The sequence below is a fragment of the Xiphias gladius genome, chromosome 12, assembly GCF_016859285.1.
Source record: "Xiphias gladius isolate SHS-SW01 ecotype Sanya breed wild chromosome 12, ASM1685928v1, whole genome shotgun sequence".
Classification (NCBI taxonomy): Eukaryota; Metazoa; Chordata; class Actinopteri; order Istiophoriformes; family Xiphiidae; genus Xiphias; species Xiphias gladius.
This window is the reverse complement of record NC_053411.1, coordinates 171064-194500: the sequence shown is the minus strand read 5'-3', so window position 1 is coordinate 194500 and position 23437 is coordinate 171064. Positions and strand designations below refer to the sequence as shown.

Genomic DNA, 23437 nt, shown 5'->3' with positions numbered 1-23437 from the left:
TCAGTATATTCTGGAATTTTGTTTTTTGTTGCTGACACAGTTGGGAAACCATCTTCACAGAGGTTTGTGGTTAGTGGGTTTAATGTTTTTACAAAAAGACAGAAGCTGGATACTTTGTTTAGATGGAACTGCTGAACTGAATGTATTTAAATGCACCCACATTCTTAACATCAGGTAATCTGGCCTTGAGTTATTGCTCGTGCTACCGAGAGGAGAAATATAGCCATATAGGCTGGTACTGAATCCCAGACCAATCATTAGGTGTGTTTCCATTCACCTGTTTTTATGACCATTTTCAATTTGCTGTTTTTATGCCCATTTTCAATCAAAAAAAAAACTTGAGAAGAAACGCTGGAAATTTGGAATAATGTCAAAATATCACAAAATTTTTTTTTTACACTTGACTAAGGTGGAACAGTTGGTGTATCAATAAAAGCAAAATGCAATAAAGTACAATGGAAACAAAATTAGCTACTTAATCATGACGTACTGAAGAGTACTGAAGCTTCCGTTCCTCTGAAGAGACTCAAAATACAGTCAAGACTGGAAATATTTGGACACACCTTTTGTTCTTCAGGCTCAGAGCTTCAGCACATTTAATTTGAAATAAGATAACTGATACTACATTAAACAGCCAAGTTTCAGCTTTTATTTGAGTAGGTTTACATCAATATAGAAAGAACTCTGTGGGAGATATAGCCCTTTAAACATAGTGCTCAAATTTTAGGGGTTCAAAAGTAATTGGACACTCGGCTACTAAATGTTTTTTCGGCAGCTGTGTGTTGTTTCAATGTTAAATCATGCACATAAAAAGGTCAAACATGGCTCAGAGTTGACAGAGTTGAGAGTTGTTATTTAGATTGAAGTCAATATGAGGAGTGAAGAGGTGACCAAGCAAGTGCAGAAGATAATAATTAGGTTAAAAAAAGCAAGATTCTATCAGAGAGAAAATAAAAGAAGTTGGTTTGCCAAAATCAGCAGTTGGGTTCAACTGAAAAAAAACAACAACAAAAAAACGACAGGTGTGAATGGGAAAATCAGAAAATGGCAAACGACGTGGTAGACCGAGGAGCACAAGTCTTGTGCGTGTATATAAAATAATTTGCATGGGGAACAAAAAACTCTTTATGACTGCACTGCAAGTCAAGAATGCTCTCCAGGCTGAAGACGAACATGTTTCCTTGTCAATGATCAAGAGAGAAACAGAAAGGCTAGGCTGTAGTTCAAAAAAAACAAAAACAAAAAACAACACACAAAAAGAAACCGGTTGGAAACCAGAGTTCTGGAACAAAGCTCCATGGACTGATGAAACAAAAATCAACCTATGTCAAAATTATGGAAAGACGCAACTGTGTGAGAAAAAAGGAACAGCTCGTGACCCGAAGCCACCACCTAATCTTTCAAACATGGTAGTGGTTCTGTTATGGCTTCGGCATATGTGGTTGCCAAATGAACTGGCACATTGGCATTTACTGATGATTTCACTGCTGACGTAAGCAACAGGATCAATGCAGAGGTATACAGGAGCATTCTGTGTTCTCAGATTCAGTCAAATGAATCAAAACTCATTGGATGACATTTCATCATTCAGCAGAAAAACAATCCTAAACATATGGCCAGAACAACCGCAGAGCTTTTCTAGGTGAAAAGGTAAAATATCCTCAACTGGCTGAGTAAATCACCAGATCTCATTCCCACTGAGCAGCATTCTACTTGCATTCCACACCAGACTAAAGGCAGAGAGACCCCACAACAAGCAGTGAAGTGAAGCTCTTGGAGAGTATCACCAGGGAAGATACAAAGTGTACGCTGATGTCTGTAGGTCAACGACAGTCAATGACTGCAAAGGATTTTACACAAACTATTAAATAATGAGTTTGTTTGACTTCATATGTATCAATCCAATTACTTTTGAACCCCTAAAATCTGGGCACTATGTGTTGAAAGGACTATATCTCACACACAGTTCTTTCCATATTGATGTAAACTTACTCATTAAAGGTGAGACTTGGAACTTTAATATTGTATCTATTATTTTCTTTCAATTTGAATTTGCTGAAACTCAGAGCCTGAAAAACAGAAAATGTTTAAATGTGTGAACACTTACTGCTGCAGACAAAAAAAAAAAAAAAAAAAAAAATCAGGTCTGTGTGGGGCGATGAGAAGACTAAAACGCTCTTAAATTAACACATGAAACAAACATAAATGCCGTATTTCCATCGCGTTTTGTACACCGTTTGAGGTTTGACTGGCACTCATTTAATTACATCCTCTTGTTGTAGCTTCTTTTTCAGCTGTTTAAGTTGATGACCCAACTCCTAATATTTGCACAACATTTGTGGATAGAAACGTACATTATCTCTAAATTCAGTTAAAATTTGTGCTACATTTGGATGGAAACCCACCTATTGAGAATCGCTGTCTCAACTGAGATACCCACAAGAAATCCCATCAGTCCTGTGCAAGATTTAGTCTGTCCAACTTCAGCAATGGTGGCTATATAGCTGCTACAATCATGTTGACCTGTACATTAGTAAAGATGCTTCTGTTGGCTGGGGATGCTGCAGCAGCATCTGTAGGTAGTCCAACTGAGTCACTGGCTGTGATAAGAACTGAACATCCTATTGTGATCAAGAAAGCTCAAAAACATACGCATCAATACTCACATTAAAGACATGAAACTACCGGTATTGAATGCTTCCTCATTTTAGTGAAAGACTGGTTAACCTGGGGTTTTGTAGAAAATTAAAATTACTACCATATTACAACTTCTGATATCTTAGGCTATTTTACAGCTGGGTACCGGACCTCAACAATGTACCACTTTGGTAACAACAAAGTTTGTAATGACAACTGGATTTAGTGAGGAAAGATTAGTACTGGGGAGTGATAAGTACCACAGGAAACAAGTAAACAGTACCTTTTCTGCTAACCTCACAAAAGACGAGAACAAGACCTCTACCAATGGTAACTACATATTAAAGATGGCAACAGATGTAGCCTCAGAATGCTTAAAAGAGGTAAAAATCTTAAAAATGAGAAAAATGATACTAAACCTTTACTGACAAAACTAGACTGAAATGTCTTTAGTTTTTGTTGACAGAAACTGTTTCAACAAATAATAAATGTGTCTAAAACGGACTTTTGTTCAATAGACTAAAATTAAATCAAAATCAATTTCTTTTATATAAAGTATATATACACACACAGTAGATCTATATAGACATATACAGTTTGTGACAAACTAAAATCAGTCAATAATATTGGCCATGGTGATGCATTGATGTGGCTCCAGTAAACAGAAGCCGGCGCGGAAGCCAAGCGGGTTACAGAGTTTGCACAGACTCACAATGTAAGGACGCCTAGCAAAAAAAAACACCTTCAAAGGCTAAATTCGGCTGTTCATTTATATCTACAGGCTAATTTCTCCATTGTTTAATTCGAACAAGCACACAAGGTTGTTCATCCAATACTAGCTTCGTTTGACCATCTTAAGCATTGGAGCTGCTTTTGACCGGGTGACCTGTACATCAGTGACTGGGCGACTAGTGATGATATAGAGCCACTATAACAAAGTAGAAATACATTCACGTCGACACCAGACTATATCTGCAAATACTTGATTTTATCTGTGAGCACAAAGAGATCAAATTATAATATCTCTTTAAAACAAGTGAGGAGTTGAAATTCAATATATCTGTTTTTAGTAAAAGTAGTTAAAAGACTTGCAATGCAAGAGTGGTTCGATTATCTAGTATTTTCCACAGAAAACCTGACAGCTAAGGAGCAGTTTGCGGTGTGGACACCCAGCTCTAAGGTATGAATACACAGCCAAAGGGTGGCTTTCATTATTTTTCACCATCGACAATATAGTAGGAGTCTAAACCAGGTAGTGTTCATGGCAAATCCTGAATACACAAAACACTTAGAAGTGAGGTAGAGAAGATCAAAGGTCCTCCTGAACCCGTAAACTGAACTTTTCTAACTTGGCCATTCCAATAGGTACAGCGGTGAAGTTGCACCAGGAAATAGCGGAGGCCTAGACGGTCCAGCAGCTTGTTCCACCCGAAATTCAGGCTATTTTTCAACCACTGTGCACAGAAACCTCTAGCAACCATCCCCGAAAAACACTTAATAAGGACTCAGTTGGCATCATTAAGGCCAAATGCCTTTACTTACCCGCAAAGTGCGATTCTCCCGTGGCTGAATGTCGATATGTTTCCCTCAAGCCACAGCAGGAACCTACTCTATATCACGTGCCGGGCTGTCATGGTGCGGATTGGCTGGTTGTCAAACTAGAACTTGCATGGAATGGAGGGAGACGTAGTTTTCTAAAGGGTTGCCATAATACATATTTACCTTATGAAGCAGTTTTCATTTTAAGTTTTCATTTTAAGATTTTTTTTTAATATGAACATGTGCCATGTTTTGCAAGAAAATACATTTTTTCTGTGTATATTTTGTAAAATAAATTATATTTTGTATATTATAGTGATCTCCAAATCAAGTTGTTGGAGTTTTTATTTTTATTTGTACTTTTCAGAACTGTTGCTATTTTTTCTGTCACTTGGATGTCTTAAGTTGCTAGAAGTTTCTTGTGTCTTCATTTCAGGCTGTGAAGCAACAAAATGTGAATGTTATGAAAGGGGGTGATTCTTTTCTATACCCACTGTATACTTGTTCCTGCTCTGGGTATTAAAACATATAGGAAGGTCCACTGTAATGCAGCCTATTACTCATGATTAATAGAGTAAAATAAAAAACAACCCTAGGTTTCTTTTCAGCACTGTAAGACTGACAGAGTCATAGCTCTGTTGATCCATGTATTACTGTAGCTCTCAGTAGTGATGACTTTATGAACTTCTTGTGATAAATTTCTAACTATTAGAGACAAATTAGAGGAAAAATTGATCACCTGTTGACCTCAGTCAGCACAGATTTATCTTCAAACACAGGAACCTTTAAAACAACTATAACACCTGATGTATATTTAGATTGTTTTTTCCCATTGACCTTCACCAACTAACTTAAACGATTTCTTCATCTAAACCATCAACCTGTCTCTTAGACCCCTTCCCAGCTAGGCTGCTTAATGAAGCTTTACCTTTAGTTAGCACCTCTTTACTACAGGTTAGTACCACAGTCCTTAAAAGTCACTGTAAGTAATCTAATCTTCCCTTTCTTGCTAAAATCATCAGTTGCCAATCAGTTGTGTGACTTTCTAGATAACAATAGTTTATTTGAGGATTTTCAGTCAGGATTTAGAGTGCATCATAGCACAGATACGGCACTGGTGGAACTTGCAAAAGACCCTCTAATTGCATCGGACAAAGGACTTGTCCCTATACTTGTCTTGGTGCTGTATTTGACACTATTGACCATCACATCCAATTACAGAGACTGGAAAATTTAATTGGCATTGAAGGAACTGCTCTAAGTTGGTTTAAGTCCTATTTATTACATTGATTTCAGTTTGTGCATGTTAATGATAAATCCTCCATATATTCAAAAGTTAGACACAGAGTTCAGCAAGGTTCTGTGGTTGGACCAGTTCTATTCACCTTATATATTCTTCCTTTAGGCAAAATTATTAGGAAACACTCCATAAACTTCTATTGTTGTGCAGATGATACCCAATTGTACTTGTCAATGAAGCCCAATGAAATGGATCAGTTGGCTAAACATGCCAAGCATGCCTTAAGGACATAATAACCTGGATGACCAGAAACTTTCTGCTGTTCATCTCAGACAAAACTGACATTATTTTACTTGGCAACACCTCAGAAACACATAATCTAATGATATACTTAATCTAGATGGCATTGCCCTGGATTCCAGAACCACCATTAGGAATCTTGGAGTTCTCTTTGATCAGGATATGTCATTTAACTCCCATATAAAACAAACTTCAAGGACTGCCTTTTTTCACCTACATAACAATATAAAAATCAGGCACATCCTGTCTCAAAAAGATGCAAAAAAAAACTACTGGGGTGGATGGATTCTGTCCCAGGGCCATGTCTTTGAGGGTCTTTGCAAATAACCTCACCCTCTCTTTGTGCAGATGGAGTCCGTCATTGAGGTCCAAGGTGCCAACGGTTGGTTGGAGGGCCAGGTGGACATTAAGTAAGGTGGCACATCCTCTTCTGATCTCCATATTAATGTCAACGTTTCGCCATGAAACAGGAAGTTGTTGTTGAAGGGTTAGGGATGCTCGAAAACTCACGAAAACCTGGCACATATGCCATTTACAAGTGTTCACAGCTGGTTTTGTGGAGGAAAAACCAGTTACGCTTCAGCAGTTTGATCCTTTTTCTGTTGAGTCCACTCCTAGTTCTAAGGTTATTGTACAGTTGAAAGTTCATCTTGCTTGCCTCCAGTTTGAAAAAGAGGAGTGGGAGTGGGAATTTCAGCTTCGTAGGGAGGTAGAGTTGAAGAAGTTAGAGGCAGAGGCAGCAATTAACATGTGACATTTGGTGCTGCAGTTGGGTTCACATTCTTGTAGTCCCTGTGTTTCGTGAATCTGAGGTTGTGACATACTTCCATGCTTTTGAACGCATAGCTGCTGCGTTAAACTGGCCACCAGATGTGTGGGCCATTTTGCTACAGTGCAAATTAACTTGTAAAGCTCAGGAAGTATGCACTTCACTTTCACTGATAGCCTGGTGTATGTCAAACTTAAGGGTGCTATTCTGTGAGCTTATGAGTTGGTGCCAGAAGCATATCGACAGCATTTCAGGGGTCTTAAAAAAAAACAGTCAGGCATACGCTGATTTTGCAACAGAGAGAGGGCATCTTTTTGATCGCTGGTGTTCGGCTGGTAAGGCTAATGATTTTGTGTCCTTACAGGAGTTACTGTTGTTGGGGGAATTTAAAAACTGTTACTAAAACTAGGATTGATAAAAACTGTTTCTCTGTCCCCAGTTACCCAGCCTGTGTTCCAAGAGGGCCAGATGAATGTTGAAAGCTTTCATTTCCCAAGGGTTTGTATCTCTTGCAGGGAGGGCTGAAGATTATTGTCCAGTCACAGTATTGTGAGATACTGGTGGTTCCCAGCCATTCATTCTTTCTAGTGCCTTGTCTTTAGGTAAGGAATCTGACTGTAATGTGAGCACTGTAGTGAAAGGGATTGGAATGAGTGTGGTACCTGCACCTCTTCGCCATGTTCATGTGCAGTCAAAACTAGTTACTGTTTTTTTTCTCGGTATCCGGTCGTTCTTCTTTTCCAATCGATAGTGTTGACTGCATTATGGGTAATGACAAAGCTGGAGGGAAAGTCCATCCTGCACCTGATGCGGATGTTGTGGATGTTCATATTTCTGTTTCTGAGTCTAATGTCTTGGCACAGAAACACCCTGATGTGTTCAGTGTCACTGTCAGTGTTCTGACCAGAGCTCAAGCCTGTAAACAGAGTCAAAAAGTTGTTTGATCCCCTGTTTGATTCAGCCTTGACCGATGACAAGCTGCCCCCTAATGGTGAGTCAGTGAAATGTCCTACCAAAGAGCCTGAGAATGTAACAGAGACTGTTGTTACTCAAGATGTGACAGTGCCACTGACTCGCGATTCACTCATTCAGGCTCAAAAGAATGACCCCTCTCTGGCCAAATGCTTTGCTGCTGTTGTTGATGGCATTGATAAGTGTAGTAAGACGTAGTCATACTTCTTGGATGATTGTTTGTTGGTGCGTAAGAGGGTTCCAAAGGTGGGAGCTACAGTCAGTGACATAGGTGAGAACTGGAGGTCAGTTCACCAATAGTTGTTCCAGCTGGTTGTAGGCAGCATGTGTAAGCGTTGGCACATGAGCATTTATTGTCTTGTCATCTTAGTGTAACAAAAACTTATGACCGTATCTTGAAACATTTATTTTGGCCAGGAATCAAAGCTGACCTGGCCCTACACCTACCATTTGCAGGTAAGCCAATTCAAAAGGTGCCTCCAACCCCTCTGCATCCCATTCCAGCTGTCGGCGCCCACCTTGAACATGTTATTGTAGACTGTCGGTCCCCTGCCCAAAACTAAGTCTGGTGACCAGTTCCTGCTGACTTTGATGTGTGTTTCAACTCAGTTTCTTGAGGCAATACCATTAAGGAAAGTTTAGTGCGTCAGTTGTTAGTAGAGCACTAATAAAGTTCTTTACTACTTTTGGGTTACCATGTGTGGTACAAACTGATCAGGGAACAAACTTCCCGTCTAAAACTTTAAACAGAACCTGCAGTCTCTAGGCATTTCACACTCAGTGAGTAGTGCTTTCCATCCTGAGTCACAGGGTGCGCTAGAGAGCTGGCACCAGACTTTGAAGTCTATGTTGCAGAAGTACTGTTATGAGACAGGACACAATTGGGATGAGGGTCTGGAATTCATGTTTTTGCCATACGTGCCTCTAGTGCCCATAGATTGTTTGTTTTTGTGTTGCCCTCCTCTCTTCTGTGACTCAGGTATAACCCCTCCTCCTGTAGAGCAGGTTAATCACCCACAGCTTACTCCCATCACTCATCCACAGGTTTATAAAGGGGGAGAGAGAGAGAGAGCAGTTGGGGCCAGTGGGCCATGTAGCAGTTTGGGTGCTGTGTCTGTGTGTTTCGATACTGAGATTGGTGCCATCCTCCATTCCCCCCTTTCTCTTTTCTTTTTTGATAGGGACATTCATTTAGGTTTCTGTTTTATCTTGTTCCGTTAAGCAGTAAATAAATGTTTTGTTCCTGAGAAAACATCTGTTTCCCTGTTCTTTCTTCCTCCCGGGCTCATTTTACATGTGTTACTCCCTTTATTGAATGGATATTTTTAGGGGACGTTACAGCCATGAAACAGGAAGTTGTTGTAACTCAAATATACATTGTCTGATCTGCCCCGAAATTCATGTTTGATAAGAGTCCTGGCCTGAAGACATGGCCTGAAGACATGGTAAATTTCAATGTTCCTCCATGAAGCAGGAAGTTGTTGTTGAGGTGCTAGGGATTCTCAAAAACTAACAACACCTGGTACGTGTGTCAGAAGTGACGGATTTTTATATCTGATATGGGTCTCAGGATTGGGTGTGGAAAAATGGAAAAAATTTCACGTATGGTAATAGTCCCAGCCTGAAGACATCTACAGGCCAATATTGAATCATACTAATAGTGCCACTTAATGATAATTAGAAGGAAGCCTTGTGTGACAATCATCATTTTATTTACATAAAAGTTTCATGATGTTGTATACACTTGATATACAACAACTTAATGTTTTGTTGCATGTTCTCTAGCACCACATTCCAGACACAGGAATCAATACAAAATGTGCAATACATCATGTCCACTGCCATGCACTCCATGCAAGAAATAACATCTCACTTGTTCGGTGCAGTCTCCATTGGTCACAAAATAGCACAGCTGCGACAACAGGCATCCCACCAGCACCCCAATGTGCTCGACAGTGTGAGGGCCCAATCAATGCTGCTTGCAGCTTTGATTTATTATTGTCTCTTGTATGTCCATATTGTAACGGTCCCTCTATCCTGCTTTGAGCTGTTAATCATGTGTTTTTCTGTCTGCAAGCTGGACTTGAAGGCAGTGGTCCTGCTGTAGTCTGTCTATGTAAGACCGGAACAGAACCCCACCCCATTGCACACACACACACACACACACACACACACACACACACACACACACACACACACACACACACACACACACACACACACACACACACACTTCTGCTGTAGCTTTTTTTGTTTTGCAGCATACTGTGTTTTTGTCTAATTTGTTGAAAATAAATGTACTTTCTTATTCAGTACAGACGTTGTGTGTGTTCCCAATGTTCATCACCAGTCCTGTGAAAGTATTTTGAACAACCCTATATATTGTTCTGATTATATATATAATGTTGCCTTCCAGCTGATGACAGAGCAGGCACACTGTGGCACAGACAGGAAGAGTGACACCAAGGTTCTCTGACATCAGGTATATCCGACCAAAATGTTTTAACAGCAGAACCATGCCATAGAAGATAAAATAACATGCCTCTATTACCACAGTTATATCAACATAACTCATGATGATTAACATCCATTTTAGAGTCTGACTAGGTTAATATACACCCTGCATAAAAACCTGTGCTGTAAAATTCTGTATCTAACATATAAGGATACACTGATCAGACACTTGTTGCCTATTGAGATGCAGATAAGAATGTGTTATTAAGTATAATGTTTCCGTGTATGCCTTACAAAGTATGAGTATTGATTGGAGGAGGCTGTAGACAATAATTCATGTTGACACCACTCCTCTGAAACTTTTTTTCAAGTCTGTCGTAAAACAATAGTCCGGTACCCATTTGAGCACTGACACAAGTTTTTTCTTGGAAAACCTGTGTCACTTTTTATATGGGCACCTGACTATTGTTTTAAGTCAGACTTGCAACATTTTGTGAACCTGTCTTTTAAAAGTTTGATCCCATTCAACATGTGAGGCAGGACCATATATAAGGAAGGTTCCTTATATATCTATACTGTATACTGTTAAAAAAGAGTCTGAGGTCCTGCTGTTTTTTAAATTGAAAAGAAAGTCTGTTTTCATTTTAAATCTGAATGACTGTATGGATTACAGAAAGTTCATTATTCAGGCTAATGTTTCGTACTATGAGAACAGAATTACATCAGAATGATGGGAGAGAGAATTCATTAGTATCAAATCTTCTATGCAGTTGTTTAAACAGGAGAATTTAATTACAGGATGACTAAGGTAGGTAGTTTAGGGTGGTACGACAGAGTGTTAGGCGATGTATTACTGCGAGACAAAATTGTTTTTTCTGCTGTGTACCTAAACATTGAAATTGTAGGCCCAAAGCAGTGGATGTTTGGTTTTATAGGACACTGATACAATGATCTTGTATACTAGATGACATAATGATCTGTACAGTAGTGGAGTTTAACAAGTAACTAATAAATACATTCAGTCTGATGATCTTCAGTTGTTCTAAGTGCATAGAAAAGACACTAGGTTGTAACATGAAACCAATATCAGTGAATGAAGAACAAAACATCTTACCTCAGGAAATATGGCTTTGTTTCTCTTTTACCCTTCATGTGTGTCCCTCAGGGTCTGCAAAACTAGTTACTTATTTATGACACAAATATGGAAAATAGTCATAGTAAGTCATCATCATTTACCATGAATATTTTATTCATTACTTAACTTTTCATATGCTTTTTTTTCTTTTCTTGGTCAGAAATCAACCGATGCAATTAAAGCACAATAACAATCATCATTCTGCCTTGTATGAAAGGAAATATTGCCACATAAAGTCAGACTATAGACCCCAGTATCAATAGTCAAAGGACCACAGTATAATAAAATGAAAATTTTCAAGTCATTCTAACACTCCATCAATTTGAAGACTGATTACTGAGTAAGTTGCATTTGATGTCATTGTCATTTATTTTATTTTGATAAAATGACCACTTTTACAACGATTAAAATTCTGCAAATAACACATTATGGTATGGTGCTCAGAAAAACTAGCTGCATGCTGTGCTGCTTAATCATGCTACAACAGCGTTTGAGCCCAAAACTGGGAGAATATATGAATATTGAGCCAAAGCAGTGTGTCTGTCCTGTTAAAATATGTCTCTCCACACACTGTGACAGTTTCCTCTTAGCCTTGATTAATAGCGTACAAATCTTAGATCATGAACCTTGTGTGTTTGTGTCCTGCTCTGGATCAAACAGGTGACAGTACATATTGAGACTCAATAAAAGCTCAAGGTGGACAGAAGCAGCAGGCTGTCTTTATTTCTGTTGCTACAGCTTAACCAAGTCAGCATTCATGACACACAGAGACATACTGGGAAGCTACAGAAGCCTTCAACATTTACAGTACTAGTGACTGGAACAAACAATGAGGCAGAGGACTGAAACAAAGTCAAACAAACAGAAAATACCAGAAAAAAATTTATGGCACTCATTTTTAGTTTATACTCTGAATAATATTGCTTTTAAAACACAACCTCTATCCGTTATCATTGTTGTTTTATCATGTTGTATTTTCACTGCATTTAAATATCAAATATATTGATTTACTGATGTATTTATGTTATTGCTAACATTGAACATACCTAACATTAAAGATATCTTACTTTGATAATAGTTTTGTTCAAAAGTACAAATTTTACAGAAAATAACAGTCCACATTTGGCAGAATATAAAGGGGACAGGATCGACTTTAGGACATGCACAAGGATTTGATAGGAGGGCAAGTGAGGGAGGTGGGGCTTAAGCAGGGTCTCCTATTGGTTGAGAGGAGCTGGAGGAGCTGTCACTCATGGTGGAGCTGGAGGAGCTGTCACTCATGGTGCCTGTTATACATGCATTTTTTAACTGGTATTTTAGACATCATTTATTCATATTTAGTTCTTTTTAAAGCTAGACTACATTACTCCAATCCATAAAAAGGAGCTTTACATGCCAACAGAGACACTTCTCTGGGACAGCAATCAGCCAAACAGCACTGATTCAGTTCCATCCCAGTGTTCAAATCAAGAGAGCAAAGAATTTGAAAGACAGGTACAGTAGTTAAATTACACACACGCACGCACGCACGCACGCACGCAAGCACGCAAGCACGCAAGCACACACGCACACACGCACACACACACACACACACACACACACACACACACACACACACACACACAGATAGAGTGATATAAGGGATGGTAGACACAAACAAGACAAACAATAAACAACTACACACTCAGGTGGAGTGAGAAGGCAGTCAAAGTCAAAAGTCCAAGTCAAAAGTCCCATTCAGCAAATGATAGTGATAATTATTTCCTTGAAATTCTGAAAGATTATATTTTTGTTAATTTTCAGTGCACTAGATGATAGCTTGAAATCACAAATATTATTAATTAAGTATTATTTAGTGCTCACAACATATGAATCTTGCTCTCAAAAGGCAATAACTTGCGTACACAATATACCTATCTTTCATACTCAAGCTATTATTTTGTGCACACAAGATAGTAACTGCTTAAGTAAAATATCTTGAACCAAGAAGATAACTTATGTGCAAACAAAATGGATCTTGTACGAACAAGCTAACAACTTGTGAAGTAAAATATCTTGTTCCCAAAACATAGCACAGTATATGGCTCTTGTGCGCATAGGATAATAACTTGCATCTTGTTCCCACAACATACTAACTTGTGCACACAACACACAGTATGTATATTGTTCAAACAAGAAAATTTATCAAGTGGATTATCTAGTTCTCACAAGATTACAATTTATGGGTACAACATATGGATCTTATGTGTACAAGATAACTTGTGAAATAAATTATATTGTTCCCACAACATTATAAAATGCTCATGACATATGGAAGTTTTGTGCGGTTATTATCTTGTGTGCACAAGATGCATATATATTGCAAACCAGCTAATAACTTATGACGTACAGTATCTTAATCTGACAAAATAATTATTTAAGCGTACAAAAAACGGATCTAGTGTGAAAATAATAATAACTTGTGAAGTCAATTACATTGTACCCCCAAAGATAATAACTCGTGCACACATTGTATGGAACTTGTAAACACTATGTAATTATCTAGTATATATAAGACATGCACATAAAATATCATCTGTTAGGACTTTGAGGGCTCTGTAGTATCACCAAAGCATCTTAAAGTAAGAGGCTCCTTAGGCCACCCGGGGGCCCCAAAATGAGGAAATTGTGAATATCAAGTTGAATGTTTTGTTCAGCTTTTGGCACAACATTTTTCTACAGTTTTCTATTTGGAACTGTGAGTTATTGTTGATAAATAAAAGCTTTCACTGTCAAACCATTGCAATAAAAAAAAGACAATATCTTGTCTATATAAATAAAAGCCTTCAAGTGTAAAGGGTGAAACATTTAGTCCCTTGATTTTTTAGGTAAAATATATAATTAATGAAACCCAAATCTGAGCAGGATATTATAGTTTATTATTAAATCAAATTATAATGACTGGTAATTCAGTCATTTTGAGCATGTAGTGAAATTAACTTTTTATTATATTTTAAATATTTTTTATGTGTACATTTTACATACATCAGTTCCACAGTGTAAGCTGCAGCTCACATACAGTTTTTGTATGGACAAGTTATGTAATGATGTCTTTCTCTAACTGTCCTTTCATCTTTCCATCACAACATCACCACCTCTCCCTCTGCCCTATCATCCCCCCTTTCTTTCTTTCTCTTCTATATCTTTCTCCTTGTTTCATCTCTCTACCTTATCCCCTCCATTTTTCATCCATCCATCGTGTCCTTTTGGTTGGCAGCCCAGAAGCTGAGCCAGCACTCTGTCACATTATCCTGCTGCTGAGTAAATTACTCTCTCTCCATTAGACTAACAAGAAAGCAGGAGGACATAGTGACATGGGAGAGGGGGCAGGGACATAGCACGAGGAAGAAGGGTGAGGAAGGGGAAAAGTAATGCAATTGAGAGATGGATGAGGAAAGAAGCATAAATGGAAGATGATGAAGAGGAGAAAAGTTAGATGAGGTGGAAGGAGAAAGATATGGGAGATGGGGTATAAGAGGGGATGGAAAGCAGAAAAAAGAAGTATGACATAAGAGTGAGAGAAGGAACTGAAGGATGAAATGAAGAAAGTAGGAAAAACAGGAGGGTGGGTGGAGGTTGATTAGAGATGAAGATGAAGATGACAGCCGGAGTGGAGAGGAAGATTAAAGAGGTGGAAGAAGAAGAAGAAGAGGCCAAGGGGCCAGACAACAGGGCGGTAATGGAGGGAGAAGAACAGATGCAGGAGAAGAGGAGAGGAGATGGAGGATGAATAGAATGCAGGAGGATAGATTAGAGATGGGGAGAGGAGAGGAGAGTGGTGGCAGTTGGCGGAAAATAAAATGAAAAAAGGAAATAAATAGGGAGTAATGAGATGTGAGGAGGAATTTACATAAGATGGAAGAAAAAGAGAAGAAAAAGAACTGAAAAGATAAATGACGGATAGAGAGATCAGGCAGTAAAGACCAGAATGAACAGAAAGGCAGGGGTGTCTCTCTCTCTGTCTCTCATACACACAAAGAAATGTTTATGAAATGCATCACAGCTGTACAGGACACTGAGTGGACCCAACAAACACACACACACACACACAAACACACACGCACACACACACACACACACACACACACACACACACACACACACACACACACACACACACACACACACACAAAATTCAATGCCGTTTCAGTTTAGTACAGTGATGGCTCCCAAACAGGGCTGCAGCCAAGATTTAAGAAAGACTGAGGTCATGAGATTAGATTGAATTTTCATATTTTATTTATTCAGTTACCTATTTAATTTAGTTTAGTTTTAGCTTTATTGTGAAACAGTTTACTGTAACAGACCTCTCAACACTAAATAAAAATAAAATTCAGGTCGGAAAATACTGAATTCTTCACTGATTTTTTGGTCTTTTTTCAGCCTAAAAACACTGGATTTACCCGATAAAATTCACACTATGGGTTAGTTTGTAAATTTTAATTTAAGAATGTTATCTCTGTCCAGGTTGCTACATCCCCTAAATTCCTGGAAAAACTACAGATGATCTGACCTTAGTGTTAGCCACAGCCCTGCAATTTGTAGCTCTCATCAAAAGATTCAGATTGAAAGACTCTCATCTCTCCCTGTAGCAACTGATTCACGCTCACTCTTAAACTAAACCTGGTATAATTTACTTCCTGATAATGTAACAAAGGAAATATTATTACAGGTGGACATTATTGCATTATAATGGGTGCCGTAAAATGTAATTGATTTATTATTTAGGGGATTCAGGGTACTCTGTCTGCCACAGTGTCATTCTTACTGCTACCACTAAATGGCACCAAAGTACGACATTTTTGAAATCCTACATATATTAGCTTTAAAGTGAGACCATGTAACTTTTGAAACAGAAATCATACATAATCTTCATCTTACAAATAAAAATTTCAATTCATAAACAGCATATCAAACCCTTGCTCACTTACTAAGTCTTACTAAGTCTGGCATGATCACTACCTTATGATGGATGGCTTATGTTAGCAGATTTAAAATAAGACCTGCAACGATTAGTTGATTAATTGCATTGTCGACTGAATGAAAATTTACTGGCAACTATTTCAATAATAATCAAATGATTGTTTCAGTCTTTTTTTTCAAGCGAAAATGCCAAAACTTGATGGTTCAATATTCTCACGCGAGAACTTTTGCTTTTAACTGAAGTTTTATTTTTGGGTTTTAGACAATAATCAAACAATCAAGATCAATCTGCTGGCGTCACCTTATACTATACGATATTTTTCACTTTTTTCAGATGTTTTATGAACAAAATAATGAACTAATTAATTGAGAAAATATTCAGCATACTAACTGATCATTAAAAAAGCGTAATTGCAACCCTACTTAATAGAGGCATTGTTTTTATATAAATTACATCACTGAGTCAGTTCACTGACTGACTGCCTCTCTTAACTCTCGAGTGAAACTGCTTCTGACTTGTCCCTCCTGTATGATGATCAGATATTTCTGTTCTGTGTTCTCCAAACTTTTACAATCTTTTAAACTTGTTCAGTCAGCTTCCCTTTGAATTTGTGATGGATTTAGAGGTATTAATATTTATTACGTTATCAGTAAACATTTTTCAGTTCCTTTGTTCACCCCTTCCACCCTATTTCTGTCAATCTATGCTGATATGCAGATAAGATAGTGGCCTCAGTGGCAGATATGACACTAAATTGCCGAGAGAGGCAAAACTAAGGAGGGACATAAACATTAACATGACTTGTTTTTATTTCTGTTAGATTTAAAGTAAACTTTTGTAATGTAATGTAAATTAGGCACCAATCAGTTGGGCTGCATGTCATACCATCTACAGCAGAAATGTTTCCATTTCTAACTTACAAACCTACATTTGTAAGTTAGTGCAGAAAATCACTTTATAGTAGCTTGATGTGACCAAGGTACTCTAAAGTGGTTTTCCCAATACTGGGGAAAATGTAGGGAGTCCACAATGTTTCCATGGAGTATTTTCACCCAAAAAAGACTTGGATTTAACCCAGCTTTTGGCTTTACCACATGAGAAATACACATGTGAAGCAAAACACGACAGGTATTGGAATAGTGGTCATACTAGTGGTAATGAACAGGAACAAGACGAAAGGGCTTTGACAGAAAAGTGAGACTATTGTTGAGTCCAATAAACAAAACCCTGATATATTGAAAAGAATCCTCCAAAAAACAAAAGTTGACTTTATGAGATTAACACAAAGACAAGTGAGTCAACAGTAAACCAGCAGTGGTGCAGTGTCATGGGCCTGTCAGGATCTGAGTTAAACTGGGCCACACACAAACACACACACACACACACACACACACACACACACACACACACACACACACACACACACACACACACACACACACACACACACACACACACACTCTCTCTCTATTGCACTCACACACATTTACCCGAGGTAATGACACATCTTTGACATTTCTAATGCTCCTCCATAATGATGACAAGTTCCCTCCATAGCCCTTAATTTCCATTAAGTCACACACAAATTCAGAAAAAACAATACATAAATAAATAGTATAAATAATATAAATAAAGATCCACAGTGCCTGTGTTTGTATGTGCAGTGAAACAGAAAACATTAAAAATAAAAAATAAAAATAAATGAAATCAGACTTCACTGAGGGGCTATGGAGGAAATTGGCCATGAGTTGTTCTTTCTGCCTCCTGCCTCCCTGTCATTCTCTCATCTCTCTACTTAGGCTCTCAGAGGTCAGTGCAGCGCTCCTGCTTGCTGTAGTGGTCAAACTGGCTCTTCCAGTGCATCATGTAGGAGGACCAGCGGTGGAACTCCACTTTCCACTGACGCTCTGCCTCATCTATGTTGTCTGACAGAAGAGACAGAATCACAGTGAAAAGAGTGGTTAGCGGTTGAGCTTTTACAACATATTATTTTATGCCAAGTTTCTGTAGGGCTTCACACTAATGCTATCTTGTTGCTGATGTCACGGTCACAGGTTATTTGTGTTTTGATTGGTTAAAACCTTCAGAGGGTGTGTCTTATATAATATTTGCTGGTGTTAAGGCAGATACCAGTGGGGAGAGTAGAGATATGAACGCATGAGAGTAATGAGGATGGCAAAGAGCAACTTTTGGTTGAGATCATGGTGGACAACAAATGATTAAGCTCATCCCTTAAGCATTTAGGTTTAGTTTCTGTATGCCCAAGTTTTTTATCGTAAATTAAATGAAAATAAAATCGAATTTAGTGCATGGTCTAACCACTCAGCCGAGTAGTGTTATCCTTTTCTTGCTGTTGAAAATCAAAGGCATTCCGTACACAGGTATGCGGTGGCCTGTTAGTAGCAGGTACAGCCAGAAGAATCAATGATAATGAAGCACTTAGACCTAACAAATAATTTTACAAGTACTGCCTGTGCTGTGACACTCATCAAATTTGATTAATTACTTTTATTTGAAACAGGCTTATATTATAGACAGACCTTTATTCATAATTTCCCCTGTATATCTTATCATTTGTTGTGCTATTTGCTGTTAATGCAAACTAATCACTTCCGACATGTTTACCTGTTGTCTTCATACAATCAGGATAATGTACATTTCTAACATAGTCACTCTCTTGAAATACTGTGTTCATTCACTCTTTAATTCTGAATGCTTCTACTTTGCTGATTTTTTTGTTTAGTGTTAAGCTACTGTCAATGGAACTTAGTACTTCCAACATCTCTCCTCTTCGGGAAAATAGAAATTTCTTTAGACACCACCCTAAATGAAGGCAAGGTAGTCAAACATGTTTGGGGAATAAAGCTTGGTATACTACAGAACAGTTGTGCAACACCTTGCTTGTATGTGTGTTCTCAAAATTAGAAAAAGGCTTTTAATTTGAAACATCTAATGGAGATGTTGAGATTCTCTGACATTAGCTTAACATCAGCTGAATGAAAGACAGCAGTCTGTGGCAACATATATTATGCTGTATTTACCCAATAAATTGTCCCGCTCTGTACATATCTTGGTCACTGTTCTATAATAACTAAACAACGAGTTCTTATCAAAATGACATACTTGTGTTATGTGTTTATGTTCAAATTGAGTATTAGTTGATCATTTTTGTATTTTTTACACTCTTTATATTTATGACTTAGCTCTTGTCAAGCAGTGTTTGGAGGTAGGGTTTACCTGTGATGTTGAGGAGGCGTGGCAGAAAGCGGTTCCAGAAAGCACACATCTGGTTCCTTAGACCTTTGTGGATCTTCAATGGTTCAGTGTTGAGTCCAACATGTTTCTGCTCGCTGACAGTGAATAAAGGCCAGCGCCTCCTGCTGTCTACCAGCCCCTCATGGTTAACATTGGGATTTCTGACACAGAGGAGGACACAGGGGAGGTAAAAGAGACACAGAACAAAGAGAAATATTAGAATTAAAATAGATCAAATTGAATACAAACTGAATTTCATCTCTACACTCGGTTGCTAGTTTCTTAGGTCCACTCAGCTATACAAAGGCAGTCTAAATCAACAGCCTTAGAGCCAAACGTCAGTACTGGCAAATACTTAGAAGAGCAAACCAAAACTGTTCAGTGGAAAATATGCGGTCTACCTGCACATCACCTTGATATTAGGCCAGTATTTTTACCCAACGTTTAACTAAATGAAAGTTTTACCTCAAACAGGGGCTCTATGAGGTGTGTCCTATGACAATCTTACAGAAGTTAAACATTACGAAATGTCACAAGTAAATATATGTAGCATATTCCACATTCTAATTAAAATGCAGTTTAGATAGTAGCCTGTAATTAATGAATGACTGGAAATTTTTGTGACATTAACGCTGAAAGTTATATTAGTCATGTAATAATAAATGTATATAGAGTTTTTAAAATGTACTTTATGACGGGCCCTCTTTCTTGCTCTAGTGCTGGACCAATAAATCTGCCAGGCCAATATGTAATTAGAAATGTGAGTGCAGAAATGTTTGACATTGACATTTATTGAGTTTCTTCTAAGTTATGAAAACATTTCTGAAACTGTTTCACCCTCGACTGGAATCAGTTCAGTAAATGATTCATTTTGTAGTTTTACTCACCTGCTAAGACAGAAGAAAAAGACACTTCTATGGTCCAGACATGATTAGACTAAAAGCATAAATTATTCTCTCTTTACCTCTCTCTTCTTTGAATTTGAAGAAGCAGGATATAACTATATCTTGATATGCACAAAATATTTGGAAAGTTGTCTCCAAATATCCAAAAATAAAACTTAGTTAGTTAAAACAACTTTAAAAGTTGTTTTAACTATTATACTATATTAGAAGCCAATTTTTACTAAATGTATATAATCTATATAATCTACATCATTTGATCAAAAAAGATGAGATGCTATCAGGATCTGTCTGACTGGGCTGAAGTATTTAGGTGAGCAACTAAAGAGACCCAGGAGCAGACACAAACCACACAGGTAGAGCTACACATCCCTTTAGCCCAGGGAACTTTGACTGAGAAAAAGCACAACTGGGCCATTCGACTTGGGTTGCTGCTATCACAGCTCAGATGAACAGTAAATAATGTTTTCATGGACAGAAGTTTACTTTGCAGTAACCAGACTATGTAATTTCTTGTCTGATCTGTAACTGACACCTCATTTACTCTTTAGGAAAGCAACCTAACCAAGATGGACTGGTCTGTCATCTCCGGTGTACAATATTCTCTCTGCTGCTCATTATAGTTAATGAGTACATAGCAGATTAATTTGTTCCAGTCAGTGATGTCTCACCCAGTTCGTGCAAAGTTGGCCCAGTATCTCATCATGCGTCGGCTCAGTTTCTCCTCCTCTAGGGTGTAGTTGAGCCTCTTCTCCAGTGGCAGGCCAAAGACAAACTCTATCTCGTAGCCATGGATCACGCCCATCCACTCCGGCCAGGCCAGGTTGGATGCTCGGTGGTCGAACAGGTAGAGGTAGACGCCTCCTTGTGGAGTGGGAGGAGAAATTGACAAGTGATAATTTTTTATTTACAGTAATCTGAAATCCCCACCCTCTGCAGATGGTTGTAAAATGGCCACCCCTTGGCAAATGACATATTTTGTTGATTCATGAAGTGAATAGAAGTATATAGAACCCCTGAAGCAAACACACATTAATGCACTGTTACTTTTTATTTCATGAACGTAAAAATAACCCTAAATCAACTGTTACTGTGTCATGTACAAAAGTATGGGCGCTATACTAAGTCAGTACTTGGCAGATATCAAAGCTTGCAAACAGTTTTTGTAAGAGTCTTTATATTCTTGATTTATTCGCCGTCTTTCTTGAAGTAGTTTTGGGTGTTGATGTATGCTTTGGATCATTGTCCAGTTGTAGAAGCCAATGTCTTTTCAGTTGCACTTTCTTGACTGACTGCATGACATGTGCATCCAGAATTTTCTCATGTTTAGTGGAATCCATTCTTCCCTCCGTGTAATGTTTCCTGTTCCACTGGCTGCCACACAACCCCAAAGCAGAATATTTCCACCCCTACGCTTAACTGCTGGCAAGGTGTTCTTTTCATCAAAGGCTGCTCCTTTTTTTCCTCCAAAGACACCTTTGGTCACTGTGGCCATACAGTCCAATTTTAACTTTATCAGTCCACAGCTTCCAAAATAACTCTGTCTTATCCAAGTGTTGCTTTGATGACTTAAGATGTTGACTTTTGTGATGGTAAGATTTCCTACTGATGACTCTCACATGTAGACCCTGTTCACCCCAGTTAATTTTGCATCAACACTGTACAGTGGAAAAGTAAACAACGACTCTTTACTCAGCTAAACCTTGCTGCATATCTTTTGAGGGTTTTGCTTTGGCTCTCTGCCCAGCAGATGTGCAGCTTAACTTGAAGGTTTTCTTGGCCTTTTAGATCTTGTGGGGAAACAAACTGTGATACAATACCTGAATCTGTACTCAGCCAAATATTGTCTATGAGATAAAATAAGCACCACTCTGTAAAACTGCTGTACAATCATCAGTTTTTTTGTAGTTTCAACAACTTCAACATAGTGGAGATTCTAAGGGGTCAGAATCTCCCAGTTAAAATCTTATTCATATCATATCAGTATAAGATTCAGTACTTGGAGCAAGTACATTTTGGAAAACAAGGTGTGTCAAAGTTAGAAATCTATTTATTATTATTATTTTTAATACGTAAATATGTATTTAATCAACGTTTCATATCTTCTGCTGCTATGTATGTAGCAGCTGGATTCAGATTGGATAAACCCCAATCCTACTTTCAAAGTACAATGCATCCCTGTCCTGTTTTAGGTCCCAAGCACATCTTATGTTTCAAAATTTCTCATGAACGTATTGAAACTGCTATGTTTATTATTATTATTCTTCAGACAAAGACATTGCATTTTTGAGGGCTAAAGGTGCTCAGTAACTCACAAAACTTTGCACATGCATCAGAGGTAGATGACCAGACAGGATCCCTATTTTAACGATATTACCACTGCCAGGAAATGCACCCAAATGATTGTTTTAGGTTTACACTGTAGACTGTAGACACACATAAGTATGTAAGTACGTGAGCACAGTAGGCTGCTCCAGAAGTAGTCTGTCCTGTACATTTACAAAAGACATTTTAAGTAGTTACAACGTTTGTCCATATGTCAGACATTAAGTGCAGGAGTCAAATATTGTAGATTGTGGCTGTAGATTGTTGAAAATTGTACAAAGAGACAGTCAGTATATCCTTAATCCAGCCAGACCAAACAGGCTTCATCAAAAACAGAAATGCTTGGAATAAAAAAAGAAACGTTGGGAGTTCAGCATCAAACTCCGTTCCTTTACTCACCAAGAGCTGTCTCCAGTGGCGGAAAGCAAAAAAAAAAAAAAAAAAAAAACGCTTGTTTTGCTTTCTATTTCTATCACTTCTTCTCTTCTACTGCTATCTTGCTAGCCCTAGCCTGGCTGGCCCGTCTAGTCACTTTGCGATAGCGAGTCACTTTAGCGTCCAGGCTGCCCTCAGTCCATCATGAGAGGAGGAAGAAGTATCGCTGCTAAGAGGATGAATTCTAACCTCTTTTCTTGCAAATGCAACGATGGCTGAAGCTACCTACTACTGGCAAGGAACCATGTTTTGAGGCAAAGAAAACTTACATATGGCTCCTTTAACTTAATAAATCTTTCAAAACAAAAACAAAAACAACACCAGAATTGTATCATTAGATGCCAAAAAAAAGCATCTGACAAGGTAAATTGAAAATTTCTATCCAGCGGTCCACAGAAGTTCAGTTTTGGAGAGATGTTCATTCATTAGATAAGAACACTGCACAATTCACCCAAGGTCATAATAATCACAATGGGGTCACCTCACAGAGCTTCATACCTCACCAGGGAAC

General features: G+C 38.2%; 2 protein-coding genes across 3 annotated transcripts in view; both read right to left on the bottom strand.

Moving 5' to 3' along the window:
- mtm1 (myotubularin 1) overlaps positions 1–4212 on the bottom strand; it is a 20465-nt gene extending 16253 nt beyond the window's left edge. Inside the window, exon 1 of one of the 2 annotated variants that reach the window (XM_040141474.1) lies at positions 4180–4212. The gene's annotated coding sequence lies outside the window, so the exon portion shown is untranslated. The remainder of the gene's footprint in view (positions 1–4179) is intronic. The other variant, XM_040141473.1, reaches the window with a different exon arrangement.
- Positions 4213–17472: 13260 nt separating this feature from the next.
- ache (acetylcholinesterase) overlaps positions 17473–23437 on the bottom strand; it is a 35655-nt gene continuing 29690 nt past the window's right edge. The window contains exons 7-9 of the mRNA XM_040141506.1: positions 20838–21030; positions 19247–19425; positions 17473–17934 (exon numbers count right to left, since the gene is read on the bottom strand). Of these exons, the coding sequence (XP_039997440.1) occupies positions 17813–17934; positions 19247–19425; positions 20838–21030 (494 nt within the window). The 3' untranslated portion in view covers positions 17473–17812. The remainder of the gene's footprint in view (positions 17935–19246; positions 19426–20837; positions 21031–23437) is intronic.